We start from the raw sequence: 13,885 nt of genomic DNA, 5'->3' as shown, positions 1-13,885 counted from the left end.
ATGTAGAGTAATATGTACATAACAGCAACATAAACTAACACATGAACAAGAGAGAAAATAGGAAGTAAATGCACATTCACATTAATATGCAATCACACAGTTATGCTCAAACAAATAAGGAATAGAACAAGAACACAAGAAGATAAGCAATAAATAATACACAAACAAGTATGATGCATGTCTGTCCCTACTGCAGGTAATGAGCTCATTTGTCAGTTTCAACCCGCACCCGACGTAATCCGACCCTCCAAGTCAGATAGGGCCTTCCCAGAACTTAATCCCAGATTAAGTACCGCATACCCTCTACCAGGTGCTCTCGACTTGTAGGGCTGGTATTTGCTCAGGTCTCAATATACCGCAGGTATGCGAGTCAGGCCTCTACCAAGCATTCAGCTTGCAGGGCTGGTACTACTCTACCGCAGCCTGTCTGGGAAGCAACATCATAATACGGGCATCCCCGCACAAAATTCACAAGCATTGCCCGAAGGCTCATAATTCACATATAACCATACTTTCCATCACTTAGCAATCATCATAAATCAAGCATTACAACATCACAGAAAGCTCATTTTACAATTCTCTGTTTACTCTGTAAGGTCAGGTACACAACTATATCACTTTTAACTCCTTTTCTTTTTAACATAAACACAAGTTTCAAAATCTTGTTTCTTTACCTCATATACCTCTATATCTTCTCTTATACCTCTTCTTAGGTGTTTAGTAAAGGAAATTAGAGAATTCTGGACTCAAAACTGCCTTCCTGAGACTTTTAGGAAAAACTGTCTTTTTATCAATATTTTATTATTATTAATTAAATAATATTATTATTAAAATAATAATATTTTATTTAACTTTCAAAAATTGCATTTTGACCCTCGGACTTCTTGGAAATTGCACTCTGACCCCTATAACTTTTGATAATTACACTTTAGCCCCTCAACTTTTGATTAATTAATTTTCAACCCCAAACTTTTTAATAATTGAATTTTGACCCCAAAACTCCATGAATACACGTTTTCATGTTCTTTCAAAAACCAAAAACATTTTTCCAAAAGTTCATCAGATTTCTGCTTGATTTTCAGCTAGTTTTTCAATCTTTTCGGAAACCGATTTGAACCAGATTTTTTTCAAACCAAAGAGAAACTTTTCAGCCATTAAATGCACATCAAATAAGCATCAAAAATCATGATTTTCATGGATGGAATGTCACGTTTTCCAGCAGCACCAACAGCCACTTCAAAACCATCATAAACATGATTTTCAAGCATTAAACAACAAGATTTCATGATCAAACCATCACACAAACACCCAAAATCAAACATCAAGCAACAAGATCTGATTTAAAACTTCAAGAACACAGCCAATCATTGATTAATTTACCAAATCTTACCTCCTTTGCATTCAAGAACACAGCCAATCATTGATTAATTTACCAAACCTTACCTCCTTTGCTACTGTCCAAGATTGCACCAAAAACAAGCTTCCAGAAGCACTTTTACGCCTATTTTAACATCAACAACAACTTTAGAATCTTATGAACCATGAAGGCTGAAGCTTCATGATGATGAAAAGAAGGTTTTCCTCACCTTAAGGTAACTAGAAATCACGTTTTCTTGGAGCTTTTGGTGATTGAATAAGAGATCCTAAGAGAAAACATGAAGAAAACATCATTAGCTTAAGGAACCACCATGGCCGAACCTTCAAGGAGGAGGAGCGGCCTTTATACCTTGATTTACTCCATGAAAAGTGACATAGAAATGAAGAGGAGGAAGAGGTGAACACTTTGGTAAGATTAGATTTTTGGTAGGGGTTCCGGTCTGAGAAAGAACGGAGAAAGAAGCTCAGGTGTTCATGGAAGTTTCATGGTTTTCTTTCATGGTGTTCTAAGCTTTTCCAAGAACAAAAATGATAGCCAAGCTGTCCAAGGGAGGCCGTGGCTTTTGGATGATGATTATCCAAAAGTTACTTGTCAAAATATCTCAGAAAAGGATAATTACTAAAGCTAGATGTATTAGAACTTAAGTAATTACACTGCTAATGGATAAACATTAAGTTACTTAGTGTAAATGACACTAGTAACTGGATAATCATAAGAATAAAAGATATATGTGATGATTGGATTTTTGACGGTTTAGAATTTCACTAATGAAATCTCATTGTAAAGTATAGTTTCTAAACCAAACAATAATCCTTTCATACAAAAAGTTGTTTGTCACTAGTACAAACCCCTAAAATTTATAAACTGAAGTATTGGACCTCGGGTCGTTCTCCCTAGGAATTGTAATGAAGTGTCTTGTTATTAGTTGTGAGTTATATTTGAGGTTTTTTAAGATTTTAGACAAGAAATATAAATGGCAAAGAAAATAAACTAACAACTAGGAAAGCTCTTGGCAAGATATGAGAACTAGAAGTCCTATCATAGTTATCCTCCTCAATTGTGATAACAAATTGTCCATTACACCCACTTAGTTAACCTCTAATCATGGAGGAAAGTCAAGTGGATGAATCAATTTGATTCCTCAAGTCCTAATCAACTCCCAAAGGAAAGACTAGCTTTAGAGGCATTCAAATTAATTAGCAACTTCTAATTATCAATCAACAAAGAAGTTAGATAACTCAAGAGTCACTAATCACTCTACCTAGGCCAAGAGGAACAAAACCTACACTAAAATCCAACCAAGCATTTCATCAAACACTTGGAAGGCTTAAAAGGAAAGCATAGTAAATTGATAACAAGAATAGAATCTAACAACAATTATTGCAAAGAATTAACAACAACAATCAAGGAAATCACAATTATCATGAATTACCTCAAATTGCATTATTGAAAGAAAACAAAGGAACAACAATCTATCCAAACAAAATGAAGAATTACAATTATTAAAGCACATAACTAGAAAGATGAGGAGGAGAATATTAAGACTTGATAGAGGAGAAGTGAATTAAAGCATGAATTAAACCTAGATCTAAGAAGAGAGATTAACCTAAACCTAATCCTAATTCTAGAGAGAAGTGAGAGCTTCTCTCTTTAAAACTAACTAATCCTAATCCTAATGATGCTAAAAATGATTCCCAGATGTCTTTCCCTTCAATCCTTGATCCTTTTATTCCTTTCTATCAGCAATTGGCGCCAAAATGGGTTCAGAAACCCTTCCAAATCGCCAAGCACGTGTTGCTTTAATGAAGTCATGTGTGGACTGCGATGCGTGCGCGTGCGGTACGCGCTCGCGCCCCTGGCCGATTCTGCAATGTGCGCGTGAGCGCCTTGTGTGCGTGTGCGTGCTTGGCTGATTTCACTTCTTTGACTTTTCATGCTTCTCTCCACTTGTATGCTTCCTTCCTTGCTCCCTTTGATCCATGCCTAGCCTATTTCAATCCTGGAATTACTAGCAAACACATCAAGGCATCTTATAGAATCAAAGAGGAATTAGAATTCATCAAAATAAGGCTTAAAAAGCATGCTTTTACACTTAAGCACAAATACGGGAGAGATTACAAAACCATGCTAATTCATAGGTTAAATGTGAGAAAAGGTCGTCAAAACACTCTAAATTCAATACAAGATAAACCGTCAAATTGGGATTTATCAATATGATGAAGCATTAGCAGTGCTAAGTTCATCTAAGAATGCCGGTATTATCCGTTACTGGTATATTTCTAGCTCAGTTATTATATTACTAAACATAGATCAACATTAATCACAGTAGAGAAGATAATAATATAATATTCGGAATAAAATAATAATATATGAATATTATATTAATATAATTTTTCTCTCGAAATTCGTGACCGGCTCGTCACATAGAGACTAACCACGGAAATCAGAATTTTGAAATTCGGGCCCGAAGTGGCTCAAAAACGCAATTCTTCGCGATGTGTCTTCTTAGATTAGGAGAGGTGTCCTGTGCAATCAAGCTACTGACTCAGCAGCTTGATGATGCAGCACCTGTGCAGTGGAGGTGCTTATATGCATAGAAATTCCTAAAAATTCTGTAAAAATTCCGTTTGATCCCGAAAAAGCGCCGTTTCTTCGGGGCTAGGCCGTTACAAACCGTACCTCTTGTAGCCAAAATAATTGAGCTTCTTCTTGGAAGTCTCCACCAACCCTTAGCTCCAAGCCTCACCAAAGCCCCACAAGCAATATCAATCTATCAATTGTGCACCAAAATCACCCAATACTTTAACATAATCTATTTTCGCACTTATAATCAACCTAGGGTTCATGAAATTGGTTGATGAAATTCACCAATGGCTCATTTTATAGTACCCTAAACAACCAAAACCACAAGATTTTTTCAAAACCCAAACCAAATTCGAAATACAAGAGGAAAAATGAAACTGAGAAGAGGTCATTGAGAAAATCACCAGAATACCTAGATAGAATTGATGAGGAGAAGAAGAGCGATGCGTGATCACAAACGGCTAGTCAATCGAAGCACCAGAGAGAAAGTTATGGTGGTTTGAAGATCAAGAGGAGTTAGGATTTTCTCTCTTCTTCCCTCTCTTCTCTCCAACGTGTTTCACACAAGAATAAGGGAGTGTGGCTGCTGAATGGCCTTAATTAGACCATATATATGTTAGGTCTTGAGCTCACTTGGGCTCGGTTCATTCAGTTTAACCCGTTGGCCCAACTTTGGGCCAAAACCTTTAATATTAGAGTTTTAAATCATATTTTAAATATTTATAGTTCCCAAATTATAATTTCTCATTTCCTAACCTTATTCACTTATAATTAATTTATTCAGTTGTAGTACTGGACAGATCTCAGCCGGTACTACTGTTTAAATTTCCAATGCGCATTTTTACGCAAAAAACTATGTTTTCCGACTCAGAAAAATCCACTGGGTCCAAATATCATATCAAATTCCGATTGATAAATCTTCTAATCATATTCGCTCATATTTAGTTTATTATTTAATTAATTACAGTTTGACCGGGTTTTATAGAGAGGACAATGATGAGCCAGAGGAAGAAGATAATGATGAATCAGAATAAGGTTAACCTAAATATAGTTTAACTAGCTAATTGTATGTTTAAATTTCGTAAGATCATATAATTACAACACACGCTAGCCTTAGTTATATCTTATGTATTTCTTTACCAAACTTTGATTAGATTGTAATATAATTACATTGCTTTAGGTAGGGTTGACGACAGGCTGACATGTCATGAGCATGACTTGTTTTTATTACGACAACGATAACTATCAGGCTCCACAGTCATTAGGGCTTTGTATTTTGACTAGTTTAGCGGCATCTTATTCCTTCGTGTTTTTATTCTATATATTTGATATTTCACATCATATATAAATCATTGTTTTCAGATTAATTCCTAATTTCTTTTTTACTAATTGGGAGTTGAATATCAATTATTAACTATTGGGGTTCATTATAGTTTCCAAAAAAATTAAACCTACCGTTGGATTTACCATTGGAATTATCCAATGGTAACGATTATCTAGTTTAATTAAAAAATAAAAAATATAGTTGTTGTCGGATTTACCGTAAGATTTTTCCTACAGTAACGTGGCGTGAAGTCACAAGGTCTGGCGCCAAATTTACTGTCAAAAATTATCCAACGGTAACTAGCTTCCGATTTTCATAACCTTAACATCGTATTCCTCCGCAAATTACCATCGAAAAAATAAATCCGCTGATAATCAGTTACTAACAAGATTTACCTTCAGATTGTATCTGATGCAAGATCTGTTGGGAACCAATTTACCGATGGATTATTTTTGTTATTCCGCTGAAAAATCTGACGCTACTCAGCATTTTTTTGTACTGCCTAAATGATATGAGCATCCAAATGCACACTCTTACTGAAACAACATATCCTAAAATGATATATATAACACCCATATAAATAGTATCTACATGAAAGGCCTTGGGTGTTTGTCTAACTTACTCACAAGATACTTAAACACTCTAAATTCTCTTGTTTAATAACAATATAAAATAGTAGATACTAACATATTATTGAAAATAACTCAAGTGATCTTTCAAATATATACTCATAATTTGTGACAAGTGTTTATAATTACCTAATTGAATATTTTCAAAAAGTATTTTATATTCAAGTGCTTTAATGAAAAGAGTAACAAGTATCTTCTCAACATTTTTTCAAAGAACTCTTTCAATAATATATGAATATACTTGTAGGGATCAAAATGACCTTGATATTCAACAAAATCAAAATTAGAAATACCAAATGATCACTAACTTTATTTTCTAACTTCATATAGTGAAAATGTAATGTTTTGTTGTAACGAAACCTTTTGACTATACTATTTAGTGATACATTCTTAACTTATTCAAATTTCTACCAAAAATTCCAACAATATACATAATAATTGTAAGTGCTCATATTCGGTATCCTTCAAGCTACTGCTGAAGCATAAAAAAAACTTACACACTTTTGAACTTTAATTTATAACTTTCTTAAGTCACCTAATAAGACTATACTTGTCTCTTTTAGAGTTGAGTATATAACCTTATTTACAATTCTGTAAACTACTGAAATACAAGAATAGTAAAAAAATATTTACTCCCACTGAATTGATAGAAATTTTAACTACATTTATCTCAAAATACCATATGAGATAATAATTTGATGAAATATGAAACTAATGATAGAAAGTTTTCTTGAATCTATGGATGAAATTTTTCAACTTGCAGAGTATATATTTATTTCTATCTTAGGACAAAAATTTCTGCAAACATTTGTCTCATCGACATTGTTATTGAAAACAGTTTTTTATATTCATTTACGGTAACTAAAAATCAAAATATATTATCAATTTTGAGCAGCACTTTTTACAATAAAAATACTTTATATCTCCATATTATCCATTTAATCTATTTGGTTTTCAATACCAATGATTAAATACTTTCAGGTAATTGATGAGATGAGCCTCAAATGTTGTCTTTTCTGACTTAAAGTTTTCACTCGTAACACCAATAGATAATATCCTATATTAAATGAGACAATTTTTTTTAATAGATATACTAAATGACATTTGTTCTTGAAGTGTTGAGTTTGTCTTTAGAATTAATTAACTATATTTTTTCCAAACTTAATATTCTTAAAGAACTGTCAACTTTCTATCTCCAAAAATATTTTTATTATGGGATCACAAAGAAAATAAATGCTCCAAAAGAATATAAAATTATATAAAATTTAAAACTTTTCAATAATCTAAATTGCAATTTTCAATATTCCTTTTTGAAGTGATTCTAGTAACAAAGTATGAGTAGTTATACTTCACTTAAATGAGATAGAATTAAGATATCATCAATAAAAAATAATAGTTGAAGTACAACTAGAGTTTTTTAAAGAAAAATACTTACACCAAAATATATATTTAAATTTGCAAATAAAATATAATATATCTATTTCTAGTTGGACAAGAATAATTAAATTTTTCAAAATAGAAATAAGAACCAAAGTAATTTTAATAAAAATATATATATTATATTTTCTTTCAAATTCAATAATATAACTTTTTAACAATAATGTAATGATAATACAAACTTTCTATCTCAACTCCTTGTCCAAAATGATATACAACATCATTCGACGTTATAAAACTTTATGGAATTCTTTATAGAAAAATTATGTGAATAAAAGAGTCAAAATCTGCTCAACAAATATGTCTCAACATTGAAACAAAACAAACTTCTCAATCAAAACAAATTAGAGATGTGTTATCTTTATACACACGTGCTATTTAACACAATCTCCCTTTTAGTGTTTTGAGTACTTGCAAAAAAACTGAATCTTTTATTTATTTATGTTGTTTCTTTCAAAATATACCATATGTAGTTTCTTTACTTTCATTACTTTTCAAATCCATATACTTAAAGGATAGTTGTCAAATAAGTACTTTTAGTATTTTTTTTGTTTTGACATTTTTCATCATTGCACATAGTAAGGACCTTTTGACGGTTGTAACTTGATAAATAACATTAAATTGACTTAATTGTGGTTCAAGAAAAACTAAATTCATGAGCATGTTGTTAGATAACTATAACTTTAGTGCATTTACTTTCAAAACAAGTCAGAGTATTTATAGGATGTACTTACTTATATTTTCATGTATGCCTCATTAAAATTTAGTTTGACAAATGTCATACTTATTTCAACTTTAGAACTTTTAACAAATTATTTTTGTATTTCTTAAGAAAATTCATTTACAGGAATAACCCTTATTCCTATTTTTGAATCTTTTGAAATCTCATACTTTATGATCATAAGACTTATGCGATTTGAACAATCCTACTTCTAAAGGTTCAATTTTGCTATTTGAGACTTTATTCGTAGAGAGAAGGGCTTATTCAATCCTTAATGCAAAATTTAGATCCATACATTGACAAACTTAACTTTAAAACAAATCAATATATTCACCTAAGTTATATCATTTGAATAAAATTTATATGATGGTGCGTCTATCATAAATACCTAGCATAACACTAATATTTAGTCTTTGAAAAAAATATTAATTTGTAAGTGGTATTTTTTTAATACAGTAATCAAACGTTGATAATAAATCCTGTCAAACAATAAGTCTATTTTTGAACAAACTTATTGTTCATATGGAACCAGATAAGTAATTCATGTTTATTACCACAAATGCACATATAATTTGGCCAAGTATAGAATCTTTTTTGTGGTGATCCATACCGCATAAATTACGTACACATAAATTTATTAAGTGCCTTACCAAATATTCTCAACAAAATTCTGTCAAACAATAAGTCTATCTTTAGATTAACTCAATATTCACATTGAAACTTAAGAATTATATCTATTCCTTATCGCATATATGTTCTATCAATTACGCAGACACCAACCTTTCTTTGGGCCAATTAAAGGTTGCATAATTAAATAAAAAATAAAAATAAGGTTCACTGTTTATTATTTGGCTAAACAATAATAAACTTTTTTTGACCAATTATTGTTCACATAAATAATAAGCATTGATTTATTCTTAACTAGTTATCTAAATATATAAATATCATTGATATGTATGTGTAACTCTGCCAAAAATATACCTTTTTTTGGGCCTACCAATATTTACATAAATTACATATCTCTATATTTTAAATATTCTAAAATAAATTAGTTTTCACAAAAGAGGCTACTTTAGTAGTATAATGTTCAACTAATTTATTCTAAAACTACATTTTATAAAATAAATAGGTATTCTAATTCAAATTATTATTTATTTTCTTATGTAACAAATCCAAAAAACTTACATAGTATAAAAATAAAAAATAATAAGGTACAATATGTAACAACCATATAATATTACATGACTTCCTTAGTTATACATATATTTGTAAACAAAAATAGGGTAATGCATACCAATAAATAGAAAGAAAAATATTTAACAACCATTAAATTAATAAGAGATTATGACAAAACTCAATCCATCCTAATAAATTAAAGATTTAACGATATCAACATTTAAAATGGGATAGTTATGCATAATATGATTTTTTGTATGATCGTCATCAAATCTTGCATTCATATACTCAAAAGAGAGGAATATCCACGTTTTGTCTAAATCTATATAATACCAAAATCATAGGATTTCTATATGTATTATCCAAAACTAATTATTGTTTATAGTGATCAGTTTGCATCGAAACAAAACTTGTAATATAAAAGGAAGAAACTTTATCAATTTGAGTCTAAACGAATTCATCATCAAGGAAAGAGAAAATGGGATCGATCCATAAATCTTAATCCAAAAATTCAAATATGAACTAAAATAAATCAACTACTTCTTAACAATTTAATCATAAATAGCTCTGATACTATTTGTTAAAAATTCTAGGATTCCTTAAATCCAAGGTCATCCATGTTAAATCATTAAAAAAGAGAGTAAAGGGCGCAAAGAGTGCAAAAAGCGTACCTAAATTTGTGAATATAATTGAGAGAGCTTAGTTCTTTGATCTTTTTCAATCGAGAGTTTGGTTCTTTGATTTTCCTCAATTAAAACTTTTTGTATCCTTGATAGGGTTGAATCGCAACTCTTCTGATGGAAATAGAGCTACGAAGGCAACTTTTACATGTTTTTGTAGACCAAAATCTTGAAGTCACTATTTATATTTGAGTGTCACACCCATTAAACCCTGAAACCCAAATAAAATAGCATATCTGATTTTATTTTCATTTAATTCTAAATCAAAAGAATAATGACTTATTCAATATAATATTTATAACAATAAATAAGATCGTTGTTATATAAGTCATATAACATTAAATAACTTAATTTGTAATTATAATTAATATATGTATTGTCTATAAATAAATTAAAAAATAATGATTTCCTAACACTTTCACCCCATTTCAAATTTCTGAATTCTCACCATTACTTAAAACTCAACACTACTCCAATTATCACATCCCAACCTCCACACCACACTAACCCACCACCACCTTACCAAAACCCTCAGCATTTTACACTACAACATCCACCCCATCCCATTCACACCCAACCCACAACGACACCACAACTCAATAGAGAAAGAGAGATAGATAGGGAGAGACATAGATCCACTGAGAGATATAGTGATAGAGAGATTAAAAGGAAAAATGAGAATGAGTGAATGAGAGATAGAGAGATCAAAAGAGATAGTGAGAGATGGAGTAGTTACAGTAGAAACTGAAAAATAGAGACAACAACATGAAAAGTTAAAGAAAATACAATGTAGATAAAGCATCAATTAGAAGAGGCAAAGTAGAGAGCAAAAGAAATAAACTAATGTTGCTGCTAATGTTCTCTCTTTTCCTATCGATCTCGATTTCTCTGGCAATTAAGTTTGTTGGTAAGGTGGTGATTGGGAGCTATAGGTGTCGTGGAAAGTTGTAAATTTAGGTGGAAATAGAGGTGGAATTAACATGACTGTGGATTTTAAGTGGTAGGTCTTAAGAGTGTGTGGGATGGGGTTGAGTGGTGGCAATTAGGTTTGTAGGGTATAATGGTGATGGCAACAGATGTATGCTAGATAATGTTGTTGATGATGATGATGATAACGTAGGGAGAAGGGGGTGAATTGGTGATGACGGTGGTGATATAAGGGGCAAATTTGACTTAAAAAAAGTTCATCAGAAGTTAACTGTCAAAATAGTATCTCAAAGAGTAAAATTAAAATTTGTTTAAAATGTTTAGGACAAAATAGAAACAAATTAAATGTTACACGCAAAAAGTAAACTTTACCTTTTTTGAGTTAATAAGAATTGAACTCTAAACTTTTTTGTTATAGAAGCTCTGGTATTATGTCACGATATCACCATTCCTAAAAGTTTATGCTAATAAGAGGAGGGACATGAATGATTAAATCTCTAACACACTTTTAAGTAAGAATTTCTTTTGGATTTGCATGAAATTTGTATTTTCTTTCTCTTTTTGTTTATCTTATGTTAAAAAGTTTTTCTTTTAGGAATCAACAATTATCAAATTTTAAATATTCTGGTCACTAAAACTTTAATATCATACCATGATATTACTTATCTAAAAACTTTAACCAAATACGAATGAGACATATAAATGATTTGATATTTCTAACATTTATCATGGCAAAAAAATACAGCAGAGAATCATTCAAATAGAAACTTTATGATTTTACATACCCTTTTATTTGTTTTGATTTTTTAACCTTCTAGGTCATTAGTGACTTTAATTGGTACAAAAAGTATACGCGAAGATTATTATAATATATTTATGATGTTATATATTAATATAATAACTAGATATATCTTATATTAATTATATATTTATTTTATTTGATATTATATTGATATTGTTCTTATGATTAAACTGTATTAGTGTCTTGTAAACAGGCACTTCTTACATTACTAGGCAAACGTTTATTACCGATGGACCATGAGGAGGTGAAAGTTACCGACCACAACTAGAAAATAGATTAATACAAACAGATTTACAAATAGATTTAGTCTTTATTATAGATGGATTTTTGGTTACTGACAAAATTACCGACGGATTTTATCCCTCTGTAAAAGTCTCGTCGAAAATTATTTACCGACGGATTTTTTTCCGTTGGAAAATTACTGACAGATTTTTACCAGTTACCGACGAATTTTTTCTCTGTAATTTCTCCATCCATTTCCCGAAGATGACAAACTTTCCGATGGATTTTTTGTCTATAATTACAGACAAATTTTTAGACGGATTTGCTGTCTGTAATTACAGACGGATTTTTCATCTGTAATGATAGACAGATTTTTCGACAGATTTTTCGTCGATAATTACAGACGAATTTTTCGACAGATTTTCCGTCTGTAGTTTGAACCTTGGAAATCATCCCACACTCTGAATACAGACAGAAAATCCGTCTGTAAATCCATCAATAAGGTAAAATAGAATTTTTTTTTAATTTTTCATTGCAAAATAAATACTTTAGATTTGTTTTCTAAATTTACTCCATCAAATCCATCAAACACACTGTAAATTAAAAAAAAGCCAAAAATCACATAAATAAACATAATATTCATTACATGATACCTATAAAATTGGATGTTATTTTTCAATACCATTAGTCAATATCTCACTGTCTCAATAAAAAGATACCCTAAAAAAATAAGATGACCATCCCAATAAACAAGTTTCTCATTATAGTTACTTTCCTATGAATATAATCATATCATTAAATTAATCCCTAAAATGCTACTTCAGGATGCTAAAATTCAACTCCACTCCATAATTAGGAGGGGGTTCTTATCAGAATTTTCAACAGATCAACCAAATTACAAATCAAGAGTTAATTTTCCTTATTCAAGCATGATGTTGTTGTTGTGACTTGTGAGAGGAGCTACTCCTGTAGTTGCACTTTGTTTATTCAGCCAAGGACCAAAAAGGTTCACATCCCTTAAAGGTTCCAATTTGGTGGTGGAGTCATGAAGGTTCCAATTTCAGTTTTTGAACCTGAGGAAACACCGTTATTAAAATGCTTGATAGTTAAAGAAGTCATATGCAGTAGTAGATTTGTATTATATTAAAATTTAAATTCTTAATATTCTTTCAACAAAAAAATGAGTTGATTATTGAATTAAATTGGTTTAAAATAATCATATAGTATTGAATCTATTATAAAGAATAAAGTATACGAATTATCATATTGACATCATTATTATATATAAGAAATAAATGAAGCTATGCCAAATAGCTAATTAGATAGCAGGGTTGCCTTAAGTTTTGGTGCGCGAAATTGTGAACAATACTTTTCACAACTCTCATAATCCCCGGTAATGAACCCCAAAAATGTGGTGTTCAATACCATGGCATAAACACAACTTCGCACAACTAACCAGCAAGTGCACTGGGTCGTCCAAGTAATAAACCTTACGCGAGTAAGGGTCGATCCCACGGAGATTGTTGGTATGAAGCAAGCTATAGTCATCTTGTAAATCTTAGTCAGGCAAACTCAAATGGTAATGGTGATATACGAATAAAACATAAAGATAAAGATAGAGATACTTATGTAATTCATTGGTGGGAATTTCAGATAAGCGCATGAAGATGCTTGTCCCTTCCGTCTCTCTGCTTTTCTACTGCCTTCATCCAATCCTTCTTACTCCTTTCCATGGCAAGCTTAAGCAAGGGTTTCACCGTGTCAGTGGCTACCTCCCATCCTCTCCGTGGAAATATTCAACGCACCCTGTCACGGCACGACTATCCATCTGTCGGTTCTCGATCAGGCCGGAATAGAATCCAGTGATTCTTTTGCGTCTGTCACTAACGCCCCGCCCTCAGGAGTTTGAAGCACGTCACAGTCATTCAATCATTGAATCCTACTCAGAATACCACAGACAAGGTTAGACCTTCCGGATTCTCTTGAATGCCGCCATCAGTTCTAGC

At 31.3% G+C, this 13,885-nt stretch overlaps 1 protein-coding gene across 1 annotated transcript in view; it reads right to left on the bottom strand.

Annotated features, from left to right (window-relative positions):
- LOC127742961 (leucine-rich repeat extensin-like protein 3) overlaps positions 1-493 on the bottom strand; it is a 1,291-nt gene extending 798 nt beyond the window's left edge. The window contains exon 1 of the mRNA XM_052255638.1: positions 418-493. Within this exon, the coding sequence (XP_052111598.1) occupies positions 418-493 (76 nt within the window). The remainder of the gene's footprint in view (positions 1-417) is intronic.
- Between the last annotated feature and the right edge of the window lie 13,392 nt (positions 494-13,885).

The sequence above is a fragment of the Arachis duranensis genome, chromosome 10, assembly GCF_000817695.3.
Source record: "Arachis duranensis cultivar V14167 chromosome 10, aradu.V14167.gnm2.J7QH, whole genome shotgun sequence".
NCBI classification, from domain to species: domain Eukaryota; kingdom Viridiplantae; phylum Streptophyta; class Magnoliopsida; order Fabales; family Fabaceae; genus Arachis; species Arachis duranensis.
The sequence above is the reverse complement of the archived record's forward strand: the minus strand, read 5'-3'. Positions and strand labels throughout refer to the sequence as shown.